The sequence below is a fragment of the Perca fluviatilis genome, chromosome 7 (genome assembly GCF_010015445.1).
Source record: "Perca fluviatilis chromosome 7, GENO_Pfluv_1.0, whole genome shotgun sequence".
Taxonomy (NCBI): domain Eukaryota; kingdom Metazoa; phylum Chordata; class Actinopteri; order Perciformes; family Percidae; genus Perca; species Perca fluviatilis.
In genome coordinates, this window is record NC_053118.1 from 21,866,991 (window position 1) to 21,890,489 (window position 23,499).

General features: G+C 42.4%; 1 protein-coding gene across 4 annotated transcripts; it reads right to left on the reverse strand.

Moving 5' to 3' along the window:
- Window positions 1-165: 165 nt before the first annotated feature.
- shc1 (SHC (Src homology 2 domain containing) transforming protein 1) lies at window positions 166-21,964 on the reverse strand. 4 transcript variants are annotated; one of them, XM_039807096.1, is made up of 14 exons: window positions 21,754-21,964; window positions 17,201-17,245; window positions 9,833-9,997; window positions 9,529-9,599; window positions 8,906-8,969; window positions 7,779-7,898; window positions 6,104-6,157; window positions 5,688-5,739; window positions 4,681-4,807; window positions 4,424-4,571; window positions 4,047-4,104; window positions 3,859-3,975; window positions 3,052-3,308; window positions 166-2,895 (listed from the first exon to the last, which is right to left on the reverse strand). In XM_039807096.1, the coding sequence occupies exons 2-14, from the start codon at window positions 17,210-17,212 to the stop codon at window positions 2,767-2,769; spliced, it is 1,374 nt and encodes a 457-aa protein (XP_039663030.1). In that variant the 5' UTR covers window positions 17,213-17,245; window positions 21,754-21,964; the 3' UTR covers window positions 166-2,766. The 4 variants fall into 4 exon arrangements, with proteins under 4 accessions (XP_039663030.1, XP_039663031.1, XP_039663028.1 ...); XM_039807097.1 differs by lacking the exon at window positions 17,201-17,245; XM_039807094.1 differs by lacking the exons at window positions 17,201-17,245; window positions 21,754-21,964 and having other exon boundaries at window positions 9,833-15,033.
- Between the last annotated feature and the right edge of the window lie 1,535 nt (window positions 21,965-23,499).

Sequence of the window (23,499 nt, forward strand, 5' to 3'; positions counted from 1 at the left end):
AGTGTGTGCTTTGTGGTTTCATTTTCCATCAATGTTTTTGGTGTACTTGGATAGAAAAATGAAAAAGATTTTTGAAAAACCTATCCAACAAAGTGATAAACACTCAAGCTTAACACACATGTATCATATCAAAAGCCAAACTCACAAAGAGAGATGAATGATATATGTATTTATATATGCAATCTATATTTTCAGATACAGGTGTAAACAGAAATGTTTCCCTAAAAACAAAACAAAGTATTAAAACAGAAACATATAAAATCAATATCTGTGCACACTATTTGAAAGTAACCTTTGGCTTTTACAAATTAAAAAGTACAACAGCATCGTCAACACTATCACCATCAACAACGACAAACAACACATTTTTTTGAAAGTATTTTCATGCAACAGAGGCATCCTTGAACAATAACACAGGACCGGATCACTAATGAAGCAGAGGGGCAGGTGGGTCTGTTTCAGCACACACAAACACACAGTAATGGCAGATCTTAAAGCTCTGGTTTTCCTATCGCCTAAAAGCACCTGAACGGAGTGTGAGTGTCTGATTGACCCAGCTGTCACCCTGGTATGTGTGTGTGCGCATGTTAAATTACATGTGAGCCCACTTCAGGGTCTGAAGAGTAGTTGACAGTTAAGGTTTAGGTTGAAAGATTCCTCCTCATGTTTCAAGAGTTAGACCTCGATCTCTTTGACAAGTTCAATTGGCTTTAGGAAGAGCTACCTCAGTGCTGTGGTGCATGCGTTACTTATCAAATAAGTCATTAAAGTTACAACTATGAAAACAACAATCTAGTACTAAGCTGACCAGTCAAAAGTTGATGTTATTTACAGATGGTCAGGAAATATTCCCCCCCCCAATGGTGACATCAAGTATCTGTGACTATAAGCTGAATGCAAGAATGTGCATCAGGGAGATTGCCATCACTGGATCCGTTTGTGTGTGTTTTTTGGAGTGTCATTTTTGCAGTCTTTGTTTAACTGAGAGGCTTGTGTGAGATTCTCCTGTAGTTCACTACATTTGAATTAAGTACATAAGGTGACTGCATTGAAGTGACATGACTGCATTGAAGAAACAAGGCACAATCAAAAAGATACAAAAAAAAACAACATCATCATGAACTGAGGGAGGACGAAGAGGAAAGGAGAAACAATAGTGTGAACTTCTCCCCCCCAGATCCTCAAAGAGTTTGTGAAAACAGCAAACTGGCTTATCATTAGCAATGCTCCAAAAACATTTATGTCCTTATGTTCAGTTACCCCCAAACGGCTTTTTTTTTGTTTGTTTTTAGAGGACATTATTCCCTCAAGTGATTACAAAATAAAGCAACATCACGATAATCGTTTTTGCAGAGGGAAATTCATTGCTTAAACTGTTCAACATTTCTCATTGGCCAAAGTTTAAAGGGGTCTTTTTTAACTAATCTCCTTTGCTTTCACTCAAATTCCTATGTGAAGACATAACCCATAGATTGTCAGTGCAAACACATACTAAGAAGTCAATGAAAAGCAACAGTCGTGTTTGTGGGTGACATCAACGCACCATTTACTTTAAAAATCTCCTTTTTGATGATGTATTCAGGCACAATGACCATAATTTTATTTATTTTTGCTCCCAATGCTGTAAGCACACAAGACAGATAACTGCTGATAAGTGTCATGGCTTTCTCTGCTGTTAGCGACCAAGTTCATGTTCTTTGGCATGACAAGTGGTGCAGACCGTGTGTTGTGTAAAGGTGCATCTGTGTTTACGGAGGATTAGGGAGATGCAGCTGTTTAGATCCTGCTCAAGAAATGAATGCTGAACGTCCAACAAGTAATGTGTCTCAAGATAACAGACGGAAAAAGAAAAGAAAAAAATTGTCATTGGCATAGCAGTCCCCCAGTTTTGCATACAGGCTTTCATCATCACCAGGTATCATTTCAGGGGTCAAAGTTCAAAGGTCCTTAAAAGGGGAGTGGTTGGGGGTAGTGTGGCTCTCCTGATTAGATTGGAAGCAAACTTGTTTATGCATATTCACCAGGCAGAATGTTTTCAAAGTCAGGTTTGCTGCTGAAGTGCTCCAGTGACAGTTTATGTTCGAGCCTGGGTCTGTCTCTGAAACAAAGAACCATAACCATCAAGTTTGTGTTTTGCCTAATATGCTCCAGCAACAGTCTGAGGAGGGAAATCATTTCCCTGAATGTGACAATACATGCTCTAAAGCACTGAAAATCTCATTAGATGTCCCATTTATGCTCCTTTCTTCACTTTTCAGTTCCAACTATTTTTTTGTACAAGATTCCATTAAGTGTTCTGTTCTTTTTTTTCATGATCGGATGTTGAGATATTTTTTTTTCTCCTTAAAAAAAAAAAAAAATTGCATTCGTTTTCTGCCCTTGTCTGAAATTACCAAAGGGCTCCTCCCTGGTTCACAGTAGGCTGTTGAGAAATTGCAGCAGTGCTTCTCCGTTGTGGAGGGATCATGCGCATGATAGTTGTTGGGGGTCGAAGACTGCAGGTCACAGTTTGGCTTTCAGAAAGGACAGGAATATGTGGCAACAGCAGCAAGTGAGTGAATATTACAGAGGAACTGGTGATTTTTTTGATTTTTTTGGTTTTCTTTGCAATGGTGTGTGTGCATATGTATTTTTGTATATATATGTGTGTGTCAAGTGTAGTGTTGGTGTGTGTATTATAGCATATGAAGTGTTGTGTTGGCTTGTGTTGAATTGCTGCAGGAGTGTGTGTGTATTTGGTGGAGTATCTCATTGGTGTGTGTAACATCAGGCCCTGTGCTCCACTGGCTGTTGCAGACACACTTCGCTACCAGCTGATACGATGGGGAGTCTGTTGTCCATGTGGTAACTGATCAGGTGACTCACACTTTCAAAGCGATGGTCTTTTGTACGGACCTAAAAAGCAAAAAAAAAAAAGTATTAAAGGCAAGTAAAAATACATGCACAAGTATGTGTCAGGAAAACACTACTTACAAAATGGCCCTTGCCCATTCATGCTTCCCCCTCCCCTTTATAATCTCTCCTGCCCCTGTAATATCTTCCTTGACTCACCACTCCTTCTGGGTCGACTAGTAGCAAGTGTTTAGCCTGACCCCCCTGCTGTCCCGTGAGGACGTACTGTCCAGGCGTGGTCCCAGACTCTCGCACCAGGAAGTCTCCATCGCGGGTCAGCAGCCTCTCTGCTTCCCTGCGACTTAAACTACCATGGAACCAGGTCTCGCACTGCAACTGCTGCACCAGAGGGGGTGCTGTTGTCACTGAGCTTGGGCCACCGTGCCCAGAGACCCCCAGGGCATCATCAAATGGCTCTTGAAAAATAAATACACAGTTGTATTATTGTATTTATCTGTTGAAAACCTCACATGTATGTATAAAGGAAAAAAGATATCTTCTGCATTACCTTGTCTATGTGAACAACATTATTTGACAGTTGCATGCTATACACTGATAGTGGACTGTGTCTTTAATGTGAAAAGCTTTACACAGTCAACCAATCATGTTACACTAAATGCCCCTGTAATAGACAAAGGCTCTCTAATTCCCTTATCTTGCTCCAACACTGCCTTCTGTGGGCAACTCTAGTCTTCAATTAGCCTGTCATAAGGAATGAACAGTACACCATACTCTGCTCATCTCCTCAGTCAATAATTAACACTTATTCTTTCCACATGGTTGGATTTGTGTTACCAGTAATTCTGGTCATTTTGATAACAACCCACACATCTTGTCATTTACAAGAAATCATCATCATCACCTTTTCCAGTTATTTAGTTTCCCTGCACTACTTCAGTGTTTTTTAGACAGCAGTCCAAATGATATTCCCAACACAGCATAGATAGACTTGGGTAAGGCACTTACTCATGTCAAAAGCATCTCTGTGAGCATTTCCATTAGCTGCAACTGGGGGGCGGGGTTTGTCCACATTGACATATGAAGGGTCATCAAACAGTTCCCGTCCCCCTTCTTTAGCACCCACTAGAAAACAAATAGACATCAGTGACCTTGGCATATCTTTCCGTTTTCTCACCAGACAGACAGACACTCACCTGGTATAGGAGGCAGAGGCTGCTTGTGAATGTCATTCTGGCCTGGCTGTCCATAAGGCTGCAAGCACAGAAGCATATAAACAAATAATGAGTCATAGCCACATGTGGCCATACTCTTGTGTAACAAGAAATACAAACAAATTCCTATTAAAAGGGTTATAAAAGGTTTATGATGATTTGTCTACCACACACCGAGCGACTACTACTATTGCCTTTTCATTTTCTAGGCTGAGAACTAGGAAATTGTGACACATGCAGTACTTAAATTCCTTACAAGTGTATCATCCCTTAACTGCAGTAGGAGTACTGTTTGGGTGTGTTGAAGCATGTGTATGAGTATCTCATCCCCCTGTTGTGTTTACGTGCACTTTTCTCACCAGCGTTGCACCTGGGCGGGTCCTCATGTCAATCAGTCCACCAGGCGGAGGCTGTTTTCCAGGGAAATTATTATAGTAAGGGACATCAGGAGGTGGAGCAGACTCATCATCTTCTTCCTCCCATGCAGAGCCGTCAAACGGAGCCATTCTAAGAAAAGGGGTGATACAAAAGCAGACACAGAAACAGAATATGGGTGACAAAATACAAACACAAGCTCAAGTTTTGGGCTCATGTTAGTGACATTTTTCACATTTACCTGTCATGAGGTGTGACCAGTTTGGGGGGGTTCTTTAGGTACTGTTTGAAACGCAATTCAAAGGCCTGGCCGATGGTGCTGATGACTTCCTGGGCTAAACCCTCTGAGCACTCAAGGATATGACATGCTGAAGGAGAGGAGGCAAAAATGATTAATAAGGAAGCTGCAGCAACATGTATTTGAATGAAATATGAACTCAGCTAGACAAATATATCGACCTGCAGTTTAATATTGTGTATGCATGTGCATTTTCAGCAACAGTACATTCATGTACATGTGCCTTGCTCAAGGACACATGGGCAGGAATTACTGACAAAGAAAGAGTGGATGTCACATGTCATGTCACTTTACCCTCTCTAGTTTGATCTTAAATTGCAGAATTGCATAGAAAACATGGACAATATTTACAGTGGTGTTGAATGTCTTTAGAACCTTAATGTACATGATGTAATCCCATTTCTTTTCACTTGTTGTTGTTTTCACCAAGAACGTGTTTTTTCCTCCATTCACCATCATTACATGGGCAAGCCACATATAGCACATAAGCATGAATAAAGCAGAATATGCCAAACAGTTAAAAAAAAGGTCCTGTTCCTTGCTGGTCCTGTCTATTTTGTGGTGAATGTACTGTTTCTTCCTTCACTCCGCACACTGGTTCTGTAATGTCTCAGCTCCAGTGGGCGGCGTCAAATTCAAAAGGAGAGTAAAAAATGAATAGAGCCATATCATTTATTTAATAGGATTCATTTATATTTTAGTAAAATGGCTTGTTGGCATTTATTTGCAGTATTTGCAGAAAGTGCAATTTAAAAACCTGTTTTACCAGCCAATGAGATTGAATGTAGAGAGAACATTTGTAACTCATGTACAGAAGGATTATGGTCAGAGTTCTGCTCAAACCAAGGGCCTGAAAAGTTCAACATCACTTTAATATGGTTTTGTTTGAAAGTGTCTATTTTTGTCAGATGCTGCCTGAGTGAATGTGTCATTTTGCTGTTTCTGCTCACCTCTCTGGTTGACTGGGTCTTTGGCCACATATGCTACGTACTCAGCCGTATCCTAAGGGAGACAGGGTAAGACAGTTAGGGGAGGAAGGGAAGGGGAGAAAAAAATTGAGAGGAACAAGTGAAGGGCAGGTTTAGGATAGAAATGTTGAAAAGAAGTAGAAAAAGATGAAGCAAAAGATGCAGTCTTTAAGTCGTAACAGAAGTTAAAAACATACATTGAGCTGAAAGAGAAATGACAGTAAGTAACAAGATCAAGCTTGGAAGAGAAGGACTGCAAGCCAGTGAAGCAGCAATGGAGTGAGTGGCATTCATAGGAACTGACAATGACAGAAGACAGGAAGGAAGGATATGCAGGCTGAAGAAAGATGGAAAAAGGCCAGAGTGAGATTTGAGCTGAATGAGAGAGAGTGACTCACTGGGTCTCCTCCAGAGGCGAAGGAGATGGACTGCATGTGATGATTGGCGATTATCTGTGGAGAAAAAGACAGAGACAGAGAGAGGGTAGAGGGAAGAGAGAGACAGAAGGAGAGCACGTGGGTGACATGACGTATGTGGGAAGTGAGATGAAAGCATGTGGATGGAGAGACAAATGTGGAATCATTACTGAGAAAAGTGCTTTTTCCCCTTCATTGAGCGGCATCAACTGTAGCAGAGATAAAAACTAAGTGGGACAATGGATGGAACACCTTTTGTCTGCAACAACCGCCCATGCTGGATCAATAAGAACATTAACACCTGCTAATGCTCAGTGAACAATATGTGGTCTACATCCAAGGCTTTATTTGTGAATGGAGATACGTGCATGGCATGTGTCTTTATGCTACATGTTATTGTGTGTGCACTGCACTGCTGTATACCATCTCCCCAAAGAAACTAACATTGTTCAGCAGCTATTAACTCATAGGCGAGGATCACATCTAGTGCATGGATTCTTTGTCCATACCCGATTGGGGCAGGGCTGTAATTTCTCAAAAGTCCCCCAGGCTTGAATCTGATCAGATTCGCGCAAATTTCCTGTTTTAATTTTTTTAATTAAATGCAGACCTTATAGTCTATGTAATGTCATGAATAATGTATGGGCTGTGTAACGCTGTGTGTGACCGCCATCTTCTGGATATCTAATCAACTTACACACATGGATTAAGAAAGCAGTGAAAATTTTATTTATTTATTTATTTATTTTATTTAATTTATTTTTTTAAATCGGGCTCGGGCCCAAAACTGCTGCCGTTGTTCGGGTCAGGCTTGGAGAGAAACGTTGCAGGTTCAGGTAGGGTCGGGCCTGATTTTTTGGGCCCGATCATAGCTCTAATCACGTCCTGCCCTGTGGCGATGCAGGAATTTACACGCACTGCATTATTATTTGCACTGCATCCAGAATAAATGAGGCAAACAAAGTGTAGAAGCTCTAGATTATCTGGGCATCTCCAAAAGGTCACGACGTACAGTGCGCTGATGATCAAATCACAGAAATAATACCTTGAGTTAGATTGTGGTTTATTAAGATATTTCCTTGATGTCAAAGTCAATTTAAAATCATTTAGGTCTGTAAAATTTCAGTTAACTAAAATCTGATTATATCACTCATTCATTAATTAAAGCGTGAAAGCAGTGGGATTAATGTCCATGCATCTTTTAAAACATATCCTCTGAAATGATCATACAACTAACTGTGGGCAGGTAATTCAGATTAGTAGATAATATGATCAACAATAACATATACAATACAATACATACTGAAGCAAGCTTCCAAAAGACAAATAATATAACATGTTTATAATGGTGATGATAAGAAAATGTACAACAAATTGCCATTCTATAGCTCATCTTCAAAAAGTAAGTATAATCCTTAAATCCACATGAAACCCCTGACATCCTCAGGTTTACTCTCCTTCAGTAAACTGCACAGGATAAGTGTTCTCTGGATACCAAACATACCTCTGGCTACAACAGAGCTCTAACAATCAGATGCATCTCTGACTCACAGTCAAATCTCTGCCGATCAGGGACAAATCTACCCAACACAGACACCGTTTTTGAGCAAAAATACACACAAAAGCAGCTACAAGAGTGAGCTGTTTTCAGTCTAACCTGTTTGCAGTCGGAGGCAAGCAGATTGAGGCTGCTGGTCGAGATGGTGAGGTTGATTGTCATGCCGGCAAACTGCAGGTTACTCTTCCCCAGGATGGATGTCATACAGCGAGAGGAAGGCTGCGAAGGACAGGGATGCGGTCCATTAAGAAACAAACAAACAAGGTGCACAAACAACAATACATTATTTTTTTTACTTCAACAATTCCCAATAGCCCATTGAGTCTTCCCTGCCTGTGCATGAGCCTGTGGGTGTATGTGTGGAAATGCCTGTGAGTGTGTGGGAGTGGAAGAACAGCTGCAATTGTGAAAGTGATCCTGTCTCCAAGGCCATCTGTGACCAATGTGGAGTAGACAGAACAGTTCACATACTGAAGGCTGGGCCAAGAGCATCACGCAGACCACGCCAGCATTAATGTGCCAGCCCGTTTATCCCAATCCTCCTCCTGTTCTTATGGCTTTCGTCCGTATCGGTTCCAGAATATTTGGCGCACGCTGTGAGAAAAACAGCATCGGGGCAGGATGCACATGCTCAGCCACATTAACCTCAGTCTAGCCAAATCAGAGGGACTAGACTAGTTTAATCTATTCTAGTTTACATCCTTTAACTGTATTTTGTCTGGTGTGCCAGACATTCCTTGGTCAAATCCTACTATGGCAACAGGCCGCTAGATTTAGCCACCTGTTTTATGGACTGTTTGGGTGGATGCTTTTAGTTTGACAGAAATACTGTGCACAGGCACACACAGTCTTTACACAGCAGACTGTTGGCTGTGTCTGCTTATCTGCAGTGCTTCTTTGGCCTGACACTGGCTCCACACAAGTTACTACTCAACCTCTCCAGCCTCCCTTGTGACAAGAGGGCGGGAAAAAGGGAGAACAGAGAGTGATTGGTAATTACCTGCGAGTAGCCCCCTAACCGCAGAAGTGTACAGTCATCCTAAATCAAGATCTATGTTTGTGTGTGTGTGTGTGTGTAAGGGAGAGCGTGTGACTAAATAGCCAACTGACCACAGAGTGGACAATCAAGCTAAATCTAGCTCTTATCCAACAAACCCTTCCCACTGCCACCCACTTAAGCCGCATAAATAAATAATGCTCTGTAAGGGTGTGTACATGCTGTGTACCTTTCTCCTGCGCTGGGCTCCTTTGGCTCCGGGCACGGCCTCGCACACCACAGAGATTGCCTCCCTGCAACATCGACAACATGCAAGTGATGCAATAGCATGTCATTTACCCCCACACCTGTCTCCAGAATCACAATTATTTGGATTAAATGAGATCTGGCAGTGGGTGATTGAATTTATCCCCCCTAAACTGTGCTCGTCTTTGCCATGGAGACAAACATTACCACGGAAACCAAAAGGAAACCACCAGGATTCCAGAACATTCTAATTTAGGGGCAGTGAAGGCCACACACACACAATACAAACACAAAAAAAAAAAAAAAAAAAAAAAAAAAAAAAAAAAACCGAACACACACACACACAAAAAAAAAAAAAAAAAAAAAAAAAAAAAAAAAAAAAACACACACACACACACACACACACACACACACACACACACACACACCTAACTCAGAGAGAAACAGGCAAGCCAGGAAAAAAGAGCAGAAGCTGGACAGAAGCATATGAGAGGTGAGTGGTATGTCTCTAAGTCTGACCACACTTTTACCATCTCGCCCCCCACATGCACAAACAAGAAATTGAATGGCAGAAGCCAGTAACCGATGAGCAGTGTGTAATCTCACCTCGTGACCTGAGTTCTGGTGTTAAAGTCCAGCGCTCGCATTGACTGTAGCACCTCCACGCAACCCATGTACTGCCCAGGAAACAGGAAGGCAACACATTAGCATCAGACATATCCTGCTTGTCTGTCCCATCGGACAGATGGAACACAACAGATGAAGAAAGCAACAGCAGTTTCCTTATTTCTGTTTCAGTTTCTAAAAATGTGAATGAAGGTGTGTATATTTGCAAAGAAACTGTCTGGAAAAGGGGATGTGTAATTATGTATTTTAGTTAGGGGTTAGTGAGAGTGTGCCAGTCACGTACCCGTACACTGTAGGAAACACCGGCAGTGCTGACCACATTGTCGGAGTGCAGCCAGCCGCGGGTGGGCTTGTTGACAAAGGAGCCATGGCGCGTCCACTCATCTCCTCCAAGCTGCCCTCCTTCCACCCGTGCCCTCCTGGACGCCCCTCCCAGCCGGTTCATATCCTGCAGAGGAGGTCGAGGAGGGGGAGAAGGAGCGGTTAAAGGGGGAATTGGGTGATGAAATGGAGGGGAGGAGCTAGAGCTGCTCCGGTCATCCCCAGAGGACTCAACAGGGGCATGTGGCTGCTGTGGCCTGCTCGAGGCCTTGAGTCCTGGGAGAAGAGTGGCAGATACACCCAGGCGAAGGGATCCCATCCTGGGGAAGAAGGAGCAGAGGGTGGTGGGGCTGTTCTCAGCTGGGCGGGGAGAAGAAGGGGCCAAGATGGGAGTGAGAGACGAGGAGGATAGAGAAGAAGGTAAACCAGGGGAGGGAGTGAGCGGGGTGGCAGGACTGGAAGGAGGGAACGATGACGGATTGGAGTTTGTTTCATCAGTTGAGCTCAGCGATTCACTCCGAAAGTGGGTGTACTTGGTTTTTGGGACAAGCTCCATAATGAATCTGCAGTGTCAGTTTTTATATCCGCACAAGTCCACACAGGCTCTAGTGATTCAATCAAAGTCTCTTTGTCTCAGTATTCAAAGTCATCTGTCTGTCTTCCTCAGCGTAAGTGCGGCATCCATCTGTCTGGTTGTCTGTCCTCCGCTCATTACCAGGCAGCCGAAACCAAACTGCTTTAAAACCGGCTTTACCCACAATGAAAGCAGAATGAGAAAAGGCGCAGAGGAAAAGTGGGGTGTCCCAGTTAACGGCAGAATGCAGATGAAAAAGTTAGTTTGTAGTGCACCAGTGCAGATCATGTTGTCAGCAGTTCACTTTTGAATCCGCATGAATGTTCATTGTGTTCCCAGGGACTGATGATGGCACAGTCTTAGCTCTCCACAAAGTGTTCATCTTGGTGTTTTTGCCATAATGTAAAACAATATCTGTGAGTATCTTGTCTTAACTTAATAGCCTCTCAGGGAGGGCCAGCTATCCAGCTGTCGGCAGCACCATGGAGAATCAACACAAGTGATTGTCTCTCAACGCCCCCTTGCATGTGTGTCTTACTGCACTGACGGGTGCGCTCTTGTACGTGATGTGTTTACATGCGTGTGAGGCAGTATAAACCTTCCCTGCCCACAATACTTCTTAGATTATCTGTGTATGTGTGTGTTGTCGTGCACACAGGCATGCATGTGTGAAGCAGCTCCCCTTGGTAGCTCTATCCTGCTTGACACAGACCCATAAAAATCCTATTAGCAGCCAATGAGGGGATCACAAGGGGGCTGCGCGCACGAACACGGCAGCAACACACGCAATGCACAGCTCCTATTGGTCGATACCACAGTGGGCACCTGCAGAGCTCAATGAAGCCCAGAACTGCTAAAAAAAAAGAGAGAGGAGGCTTACTGATGTATGGCTAGAATCCAAAGCAGCACACTTTCTTTAACGCCTACTTTCAAGTGCATCATATTCTCAAATCTCTCACAGGATTCCTCTTTTATTCCCTCTCTCTCTTCCTCCAAATGGTTGTTCTTGTCCCCTCTGAATGGCCCTTGCTCTCTCCCTCCCTGCGTCTCCTTCGTCCTCTTCTTCTCTCCTCTTCCAGATTACTTCTGGCACAGCCTTGTTCCCTTTCTCTGCACTCTTTCCACCCTTCTCTCCGTCTCCTCTCTTCTCCTGGAAGCCCTCTCTCTTCCTCCACACAATGTACTCTGCCAATCTCTGTCTCTCCAACGCCTCCGCCCTCTCCCGCGCCACCACTTCCTCTCTCCTCTTCCAGATGATCTCTCGTTCGCCCTCACCCCCTCCCTCGTATGCTCGCCCGTTCTCCAGGCTGTCCTGTTTAACAGTACCCCAGTCTAATATATTAATGGTAAGCTCTAACTTTCTGCCTCTCTAACTTTAAGATTAGGGATGGCTAAAGGCTAAACATGGTCACCTAGTTAGACACCAGTAGAAAGGAAAAAAAGTAAGTACTTAAGACTGGGCTGGCAGAGTTGAGCCCGTCCCTGACTGAAGTTCCTGATATGGCTAAAACAAGTGAGGCTGCCTTGGTTCAAGTGTGTTTTCTAAAACTGGCCACCTTGGTTAGGATGCAGGTTTTTTTCTGGAGCACCATTAGATAGTGGTAGGTTGAGTCTGAGATGTTGTTTGTCTGGTACAGCGACAGACACTGCACTAGCACGGTGGTGATGTAACACTAGAGAATGTAGGTCATTGGCTGATGACGACTACCGGTGGGCTTGTTGTGATGGTAATGAGACCTGATTTGTTCGTTTTGAACTCCCAACCCAGGGTTCCCTGAATGGTGCTGGAGGCTCATCAAAGTTGAACGTGAACTCACTCGCCCAGCTGGAAATGCTCATTTAAAACCGCAACTCTGCTGTTGCTGATCTCTCTATGCACCTCTCCTCTCACCCGGTTACTTTATTACTGCCTGGTTCAAATAACAAGCCCAGATTATAGTCAGTTACCTGAGACATGAGCGTTAACACAGCCCCATATGATATGAACAAGCCAAGTGTTATATTCTGGAACCGCTTTCTTTCTTATCTAAGGCAGGGCTTCTCAAGCAGCAGGTTAGCTCTCAAATCAATTACAAACTACTGTAAAGACACGCCATAACAGCTCATATTCTGCATAGTCCAACCTAAAATGCAAACAACAGTCTGTTTACAGTTAACAGTCTTCCCCAGCGTACCAAAGTCTCACAAACAAAACTGTCTGCAGCAGTTTAACCTCAGTAGGAGGCAATGCTACACCTACAGTCTTGAGGCAAGCTGGCTGGCCTGCACCTCAGTGCTGTTTACGCACTAGTCATATTTACAATCCCTTGACCTTTACTCCCTCAAAAGGAAAGCAAGGTTTACAGAGACCTTGCATGGACCACTTACACAACGTTGTAAATTTGGCACTGATGTTTCAATGATGCCAAGTGAGAGGGTTGATTTTTCCACATGCTAACTTTTCAGAACTTAAAACTGTGTCTGAAGTACAGCGAACCAGCTTGTAGTGGGTGCTGGACGCACGGCAAAGGAACAGTCGCCTACACCAGTCTAGCACCACAGAGGGATTGTCTAGCAATTCTAGCTAGTCATCCATCTGGTCTTGGCTAAAAAGCACCATGGAGGATCCAGTCACACTCTCGCACTGCCAGACAGGCTGGGATGATCTCCAGAAAGCTGTAAAGAATTATGGCTGGAAAAGTCACAAAAGACACCCAGTATTTGGACAATCAAAGAACATGCAGAACAGACAAAACAGTCCGTCACAACCCTAATAAAACCAGAAATTAGTGTTGAGGATATTAGCGCTGAAAAAGGCAAAAGATCCAACCGTAATGGGCACAACAGAGAAAAATCCAGGTGTGTTCTCATACACCAGGGTGCCGAAATGCTCTAGGAACAGAGTTAACTCTTGTCTTGTCCGAGGATGTTTTAGTGCACAGAACACAGTGTAGGTCAGGTGACTGCAGAGGAAAGGAACCTCTACATAAGAATAAATCCTGAGTCACCTACACACAGACGGTAAAAGGACCGGACTGTCACGAACATAGCACACCTAATGATCAGTGAGTAATGGCCTTGAGGCCGACCAGCTGCACAGAGTGATATGTACAAGTGAAACTAGTATGATTATCTCATGTATCCAGTCATTCCAGTCAGCTTGACTGATAAAGATGGTAGTTGATAAAGGTGGGATCAGGACAAGCGGGGCTGCGCCGACTCGCACTAGAGTAAAATGGAATGGGGAGGGGGAGACAGGTGACCTGAAACAACCCTGATTCTCGGAGACTGCCGCGCTCCGCATAGACAAAGAAAGAAAGAAAGTCTAAAAACTGCAAACAACCATAGACTTATCAAGTCTACCGCTTCGTATCTACTAAATACAAACAATTAGCTAATAGAACAGCACCGGTTTGAAAAGATAAAACAAGGAAAAAGAATTTTACATCTGGTTCTGTCTGCAGCGGCTGCCCGTTGCTATGGCAACAGACATTAAAAGAGATGCCTGCGGAGGATATATACCGAGAGGTCCTGACAACCGCAGAAATCTTCAGACAAAGACACAAAACTGCTTTGTCAAATCACATGACGGCAATTAGTTGCTGCATCAAAGGCTCCACATTAGAGGTTTGTTTTCAGCCAACAGGAGAATAAACTAAAGACTCCTAAAAAAATCAATAGGTTTCAGGAAATGATCAAAGTTTGACCGGCGTCGCGCCAGCCATAAAACCCCAATCAATGTTGACATCCCATGTCGGCTGCATGCACTGACTCCAACTAGGGCATTTAAAACGGTCTGATATTATTTCAAGAGAGCAATAATCACTTTCCTAATAACAGTATAAACAACAACTACACTAACCACAACACTGATGTTTAGAAAACTTGCATTAAAACCTGAATATCTTGTGCAGCAGCTAACAAAGATAATTATTGTATAACATCCTGCAGAATATGCTCATAGAGAATAGAAAATCAGAAGTCACAAAGAGAGTCTATATTTACAAAAAACAAAAGTCTAATCAATTTCCCTAAGAGTTTTTTAATGAATGGCAAAGCATAGATAGTTCCTTTTTTTGGTTTAAAAAGCATACAGTTGATAATCCACGGTAATCATCTAAAGCCGGGCTCCATATTCACATGAGAACCACATTAATGTTTAAACAGCCTCAGACTGTCCGGTCATCCGTCCTCTCCTTCCTCTTTCTGGCTCTCCGTCCGTCCACTCCCTGAAAAACGTGCTTCTCCTCTGATCCACTCTTCCGCTCGATTAATTCACAAAGTCACTGCCGGCAGCTCCTCTCCATCTATTCTCTCCTCCGTTTGGCTGCCTCCGCTTTCCTTTACTTCCCTCCTCTCTCTCACTCTCTCTCTCTTTCAGCAGATGGTGAAATGGCAGTGCTGCCAGGATGGACAATGGCACTCCTTCATTGTGCTCCTCTTCTCCCCTCACGCCTGTCTCTCATTCCCACTTTCCTTTCACCTCTGTCTGTTAGAGGGACGGGCACGCTGTCTGTTCTCCCCTCCCCTCCTCCCAGTCTGGGTGGGTGATGCTGCCTCCCATTTTCTCTCTGACAGTCTCTCCCTCTCCCTCTCTCTCTCTCTCTCTCTCTTGCACACACACACACTCACAGCGGCTGCCACTGCCCTCCCCACCTCCCTTTCTCCCATCCTACCTCCTTCCTGTTTCCTTCCCTTCCCCCCACCTCTCTGCAGCCTGACTCGTTTAACAGTGCACATGTGCAAGACGCTGCGCCCTGCACATTAATGCACACACTCCAAGGGGAGATGGAGATGTCGAAGAAGGGAGGAAGAAAGGGGGGGTGTTTGTGTGTGCATGTGTTTGTGGGGGTTGTCCATGTTGGCTATTCAAGTCTCCTCCCTCATTCATGTTTGGTAACCTGAGAAAGAGGGAGCGAAAAAAGAGAGAGAGGGAGGATGGAGACAGACAGACAGACAGACAGAGGAAGAGGGTTCACCCGCCCTCTATTGGCTGTGCAGATTGTGATATGAGGTCACTCTATATAACCTTGATGAAAGTGGACAAATTAAAAACGTAACCAATAAGATTTTCACTCACATGATAAGCATATGTTACTAGAGCTCTCTAGGAGAAAAGGACTAGGTTATTACCAGGCGAACACAATAACAATTGAGTGATTCTATAGAGGAAAAACAGAAAGCAGAGATCCCACAGATCAGGTCCAGACATTCAAGCGTATCTGATGAGAAGGCAAGGCGGTGTTGCAGAAAGCAGAATAAATCACCCTTGGAGTGGAAAAGGTACACAGCAGAGTGTATAGCAAGCAGTCCTCAAAGAAAACCCCAAAATGCAGTCCCTGCAGTACTACGTTTGACCACACACTACACCATCATGTAGTCGAGTGTGAAGGATCCAAATCAGATAACTGCAAAGAAGTAGTGTCATCCATCAACGTACACCACACAGTGAGTGGTGGCGATTGGTGTAGACAGTCCCCTCCACCCGTAGCCTACAACATGCCTGTAACCAGTGAAACACATTACGTGTTATGTGGCTTAGGGTTGACAAAAAGATAATTTTGTATTCTGTGAGAACTTTATATATTTTAGTAAGTGAATCATGTATGTGCTATCCGGAATTTAGATTAAAAATACTCACTCGGTCGTTTATTACGTTACATCCAACTAAAACTAATGTCGTCTACTGCAACAATCCTGCAAACAATTCTACCAACATGAAGGATATAAATTTAAATTTTTTACGCAATACATTTCAACAGGACCACAAACTGCAGCCTCCACAAAAGGACCATTACGTTTAATCAACACCTCTTTAAAACAGTTCAAACTAAAACTGAACATAACAACCTTAATGAAGGCAGGATTTATTGCAGGACTGTTGTTTTAGACTGCATGAGCTTTAACTGGGTGTACCTAATAGAGCTGGAAACTGAGTGTAGTTAACAATAACTCACTTAAACCACAATATATTTACATACACAGGGCTGCACAATTACACATGCATGATTACACCAAGGCTTTAGCTTCCAGTTTCACATGATTGTAGAATACTGGCATAGCTGTATTCAAATATTTATTTTAGGCTGCTGCAGGGGGAAACTTTTAAATCATATAAGATGCCAAAGGTGTAGTAAAAATAGTTCTGTTTTATGATATGTAGGGGTGCAACAATATAATCTATCATACTGTATATAGGTTATTACATACTGTGTTTTGTTCAGAATCTGCTGAATAATACTCCTCTTTTTGCTGCTGCTAAGAAACCAATCTTAATGTGTCACACAAAGCTCCACTTTTTCATTTCAGTCTTAAAACTTAATTTAATAAAGTTGAATTATGATGAATTGAAAATCGAGAACACTTTAATTCACGATATATTTAAAAAAAAAAAATGAATCAGACTGAATTTTGTGAATTATTACACCCCTTCTAAAAACTGCAGTCAGGTTCACAATATCTAAAAACCTAATTTAGAGCATTGTGGCTGTAATCATGCAGCGCTAATTGTACACTTCCTTGACTAAAATCCCAATATTTAACCCTAAGATAAGGATAAGAGGGCCAAGTGATTACTTCCAAGAAAGTTTGCTTACTTTTATCCGTCTTTCAAACCTCTCATCAATCTCTAAATACTATTATAACTACTGATTTACATATTAGATGAGAGTTTTGAACTTTTTTTTGACATTACATTGTGGTGAGAACACGCAACCCCTTTGCCACTGTGTCACGCTGTGTTTTTGATTAGCTGCTCGTATCATTTGAATGTCTTACCATATATTCCATTGGCCAACACAGGCTGCCTGTGAGTCTGTAACCCTAAAAACACCAAAGTGCACATCAGCATACTGTACACACAAAACTGAAGGAGACAATCACAGCTTGCTCCAATGCCACCGTTGCAGCTACTTGACTCCCAGCATTCTTTGCTCCCAGGATCAGCTGTGGAGAGGGTCATGGGACCTTCTTCATATAAATGGCCCAGTTGGTTAGGCACACAGACACACAACATTGGCATAAGATGGAGATAGAGCGAGATTGAGTGGTAGAAAGTGACAGAAAGTGAGAGAAGAAAAGAGGGGCAGTAATCCAGTGTGCATGTTGAAACACACTGTGGAATGAAAGGAATTAACTAAAAGGGCCGCATGTGTAGGATGTCTGTCTCGGCATGCTCAACGCGAGTCAGTGAGTGTGCGTTTTGGTTCTATGCAGTAGATGGAATAACTGTGGAAGCTGCAGCTAGTCAGTATATGCAAGATGAAACAGTCAAGAGATGGGCCGAGACAGAGCTCTGTTTGGATCTAATGCACACGCTGCAGGGCCATAGCTGCTGTCTGCTCTTATACTGTCTGTGTCTGTGTCTGTGTGTGTGTGTGTGTGTGTGTGTGTGTGTGTGTGTGTGTGTGTACTAGGCCAAAAAATCAGCGTAGATGAGTAGACGAGCCTCGTCACTGACCTTTTCCCTACAGGACTGCTGCCAGCCGGAGATGCTGTCTAACATCAGTTCACATTACGGAGACCAGAAAGACAATGATGAAAACAATGAGCCCAGAAGGAACAGCGGGAGGGTGGGTGTGTAACTGACAAAGGAGAGCCTTTCTGATTGGAAAAGACGTGCACACACACCCGTACAGACAGACAGCAAAATGGCAATCAAATTTTCAAAAATTAGGGGTGAGGGTGAACATTAGATTAGGCAGGCATTCAGCAGGAGGCCTATCTGCTGGTTTCATAGCTCACCACGCACACAGCAAACATGTGAGCTGGCTATTTTGGGTCGCGCCAACCCCCGCCTCCTTCACCACCCCCTCTAACCACACTCCCACATCTCTATCTCCTTCCATCATTCCCTTCCTGCTGCTACTCTCTGCCTCCCTCCACTTACAACTTCCCCATTGCTTCAACGGATTATTGGTCATAAAACAGTGCCATTTCTTTACTTAAATTTCCAGCCAAACACTTTCTGACTTCCAACTGAAGTGCATCCGTAGCATCGAGTATTGAAACTGTCAAGTGTCAAAGGCTAGCAGGAAATGCTTTGTCAGGTCTTGTTTACATATGATCAGACATTTCTTGATTTAGGTCATAACTTTGCCAATTTTATACTATTTAATTTCAGCAGTGTCTCTTTCTGTATGGCTGGTTGTGCTAAAACATTACAGGCAGCTGTGTTTAGGAAGTTTGGCTTGTTTTGTAAAAAAAAAAAAAGAGGGTTGGAGTTTACATTACTCAAAGTAAGGTATCTAAAAAACTTACGGTTTTGTATACATTTTACATGACATGTATTAATTTGGATAACAATTTTGGTCAAATGAGTACAACATACAAATGAGGTGCAATCCAATACACAGTGGATCAAGGAGAAGCATCTGTTCCATATTCCACGGGACATGTATTGGATTGGCAACAGTATAAAAAAAAAAATGTCATTACAATACCCAGTCCTATTCGACTTACCCAGGCTTTCCTTTACCAGGTTGACGTGAACATTAACACAACTCAAAGAAAACTGAATGGAGGCCGTTTCATTCATTCCATCATACATACTGCTTACATCTTTTTAGATTTAAGAAGATCATGCAGTGCAAAACAGGTTTACAAGTCCCTGCTTTTCAGCTGCTCAAATAACTTTTTTAAGCTTTTTTTTTTTTTTTTTTTAGTTTTATGTCCAATTTTACCTACTTTGCATTGTTATGTCACTCAGTATTTGCAGAGCAGTTATATATGTCAGTGTCTTGAGTGTTATCCTAATATTATCGGTGATTTATTATTCTCTGAATTCGGTCTAAGGAACAATCTAGAGCATAAAACAGTGATAACAGCTCTACCAGGGACAGACCAGGAAATCTGAATTAAGTCTGCTCCAGACCTGATAATAACCCTAAGTGATCTTTCTTGGTGGAGGTACAAATTCAATCTCACACCCAACACGTTACCTAAGGCTAGACATGGGTGGAGGGGCCCTGATCTGCAAAAAGATGGTGACTTCAAAAAACGCAATCTTCTGCATAAAAAGAGATCGACCCCGATAAAGACATCAAGACATTTCTCAACTTAAAGTACTTGACACAACATATCCATACTATTAACGATATTCAATCAGAGCCAGCCAATCCAAAAATATGAGTTAAGTTCTGCTTTTTGTAAATAATCCAAGCTACACTCTCTTCTCATTTTTAATATCGTACAGGACAGAACTTTAAATCAGACTGTGGTTCACATAATGTACCAAGCATTGAGTATGTTGCACTCCGGCAAGCAGTGCAGGAGGAAATGCAGCTGAGGCTCTGTCCCATTGTGTAGAGGTAGAGACGGACAACCACATGCTACGACCTCAAAAACAAACTCCTCCAGTTTGTTTCCAGAACACACTCGCACACAACTCAACATACCCCCACACCGGCAGACAGACCGATATAGTACACACATCAGACAAAGACAAACACAACCTGACATGGACACACACACACACACACACACACACACACACACACACACACACAGTCCTGTCAACAGCTTTGACAACTTTTAAGCAGCTTAGTACCTTGCCTCTCTGTGTTTATCAATAGCCTAACTATCACAAGACTAATTCAAGGCTAATATCAGCAGTGCTACCATTCAGTGCTAACAAAAAAATTACTTGTGTATGTCTGAGTGTATGGCTATGTGCACAAGCGCACACACCTGTCAAAGTGAAGCTGCAACAATCACAAGTGTCACGCTGCACCGTCAATCAGGACGAAAGCTTTAACCAGTGACTGATACGGTTTGAGCAGAATTGGACAGATCCAATTTTAATCAAGTGGATTTTGGATTCTGTCACTGTTGTGATAGAGATGGCCGAGATGCTTCGGTTTGACTGACATATTGTCTCAGACTGTCTTTCCCATTTGTGTTGTTTTTTGCTTGTGTGTAGGCTATGTTTGTGTGTAGGTGCAAGTGTCTTGTTTGTCTGGCTCCTGGCATGTGTCTGAATCAACCATTTTTTTCGGATCAGCTGTTGGAACTACTCTTCCGCTCCATTTCATCAGCGGAGATAACTTCCATCATATCATTTCATGTCAGGGGGCGGCTGGCCTGAGTGGTGTGGCTGACCATGATAAGAGCACTGAGCCCACTGCTTTCAGTCGCCTCAATCATCTCCCATACCCTTGAGTCCGTGTCCATAATATTCTGTCTGTCCTTCACTCATTTACAGTGAACTGGAACTCTGTCACAGTGACCCGGTTTCAACACTTCTGAGGTGTGTTTTGCTGATCGGTCTCTGTAGATATGCTTGACACAGTAGAAATAGTAGAGCAAAGCTGTAAGTATGCTGCATGACTGTATACAGATTTGTGTGTGTGTGTGTGTGTGTGTGTGTGTGTGTGTGTGTGTGTGTGTGTGTGTACTGATATACACATATAGCTTATTTCACTGACAATGTACAACAAGATGAAGAGATTTAGCTCGACTCTGACACTACCAGGACCATTTTCATAGACTTTAGTTTCAAAGCTCCAACTAACAATTATTTGTATATATATATAAAAAAATTGTCTATAAAAGGTCTGAGAAAAGTGAAAAATCTGAATTTTTCAAAAGGTGACATTCAAATGAATTGTTTTAGGTGACCAACAGTCCAAGATGCAAATACTTTCAGTTGATTATCATATAAAACAAACAAAAGCAGAAAAGCTACATTAAAGAAGATGAACCCAGCAATTGTTTGACTTTTTTTGTTGCATTAAACAGTTAATAGATGTCTATTGACTAATCAATGCATATTGTAAGCTCTGACTCATTTAGGGAATATGGCTGTTTATACTAGATAGCTAAGGAGCATTTTAGTGAGCTATTCTCTATTCATTTAGCCTACTGAAGCTTGAGGCCACTCAGTTGACTTCTCATCATTGCCCATTTTAAACTAAATAACGTTACAATTATTTCACAGTGACTGTGCTGTGTTTTCTACAATGTTTCTCAACTGGCAGCTACTGAGACTTGAAGCTCAAATAACACCTGAAAAGTCGTCTGACAGGACTCGAGGACGAACACAATTACCATGTATGCTAATGTGTGACCAGCCCAGTCTGATCAGGAGCAGCATTTTTTTTTTTACAGTAACCCGACAGGCTATATACTGTTCCGTCTTAATATATTGTAGGCTATATATAAAACACAAGACAGAACAATGTTTCCCTGCGGACACCACGAAAACAGTACCTATTTCCGCAAACTTTTGATATGTAGGTACAATTACTGCGGCACACTGACTCACAGCACGCAGCAGAGTCACTACAAACCATGACCCAAAAAAGTGTGGTCAACTTTAACGAGAAACTTACCAGCTCTGTTCCTCCCTTTCGCTCGAATTGCTCCCCCTGCTCGCCAAGCTGTTGCTGCACAAACTTCAGCTTAATTGTATCTAACAGGACAAAAAGCCGATAATTTTGTCCGCCTAGTGCCTAAAAGTTTTCAGAAACTTCATAACAGATTTTTCTAAACTTCTTCTTTCCTCTCCCTTTGCTTCCCTTCCTCCTCCCCCTGCCTCCCCCTCCACGGTCACGACATAAGCCACTTCCGCGAACAAATGGCAACGTCATCTGGCCGCGGAGTGTGTGTGTGTGTGTGTGTGTGTGTGTGTGTGTGTGTGTGTGCGCGCGCATGTGTGCGTGTGTGTGTGCATATATATATGTGTGTGTGTGTGTGTGTGTGTGTGTGTGTGTGTGCGCGTGCGCGTGTGTGCGTGTGTGTGTGTGTGTGTGTGTGTGTTGCCCTGTTTTGCACCTGGCTCATTCAGTGCACATTGCACAAAAGTAGAAAACCCATAGCGAACCAAAAGCACAGTTAAAATAGGCTACCCCATGAAAAGTTTCATTGTGGTTCTTAGTTACCACAAGACTACAATTGCCTGTATTTTTCCCAAAAGAAAAATCACTGTATTATCATCATCTTAATTATCAACAAGTTTTTATCCCCTATAGCAGCCCTGTATAATTCATTTATTATTGGCTATGGTACATATTGATTTATTGTCATAGAAATAGTATGTTTTATTATATTATGCAGTAGGCCTATACTGTATCCTGCACTCAGTTGCCATGTTATTAGATAAACTGTTATAGCGAGATGTTGAGTTAACTGTATGATCATTTTGGAGGCTGCGTTTTGTGGTGTTGTTGAACTGTATTGCATTATAGAGAGAATGTAATTGCTTACGATCGCTGATATAAATGGGTTAGTTAATGAATAATAGAAGCCTAATAGAAGCTTTTTTTCATTCCAACCTTAACAGTCACTTCCTAGTCTCCTCATTACCATCAGCAGTTTTGATGCCTGTCGCTGTCTGCGCTGATTTTCATTAAGCTCCATATATTTTTAAAGTGACACTCTGTGCGTAAAAGCAATAAAAATACCAACAGGTAAACATGTCCTTGAGCAAGGCATTTGACTTAACCCCAATAACTAGTAGGCTATATAATAACAATAATGTAATATAATAATAGCAAAATAAAAACACCCACAGTTAGCCTAATCAAAATTATAAAAATACTTAGTCAAAATTCTGAAATGTGATATCGACAACTCGTAATTTTCACTTATATCAGAAATTTGTCTTAAATCTGATTCATTATTTCCTTATGTTGATATGTCTGCAAAACTTAAAAAGGTAGCCTAAAAATAATAATGATAAGGTTAAACACCATGGAAATATTAGACTATATTATACTTAAATGTTCTGACAGCTAAATATTATATGATTGCTTAAATGGACTAACGTTATTTGGTACTATCTGGGCAAGTGGGCATGAATGAGTTTTTTGGCATGATGAATACCACCCTCAGAACTTCAATGTTATCCTTTTTTATTCTTTGCATATCAAATGTATCAATATATTCTCAAGGAAAGTAGCCTACTGTGAAAAATAAGCAATTCATCTTCCACTAAGTTTTAGTAATTATGCAGAGCCGCGGAGCCAGACTCGCGGTTCCAGACATGCCATCATCATTCTCCATCTAGAGACAAGAAAGCTATTAATCATCGGTTATTGGCTCCTCCAGCCAGCAGAGGCAGACGTGTTACAATAATC

Coding starts and splice junctions, on each gene's coding strand:
- shc1 (XM_039807094.1), bottom strand. CDS start 10,426: ATGGAGCTTGTCCCAAAAACCAAGTACACCCACTTTCGGAGTGAATCG. Junction 9,600..9,832: donor GTGTTTCCTACAGTGTACGG/GTACGTGACTGG, acceptor TTTCCTGGGCAG/TACATGGGTTGCGTGGAGGT. Junction 3,976..4,046: donor GCCTCTGCCTCCTATACCAG/GTGAGTGTCTGT, acceptor TTTGTTTTCTAG/TGGGTGCTAAAGAAGGGGGA.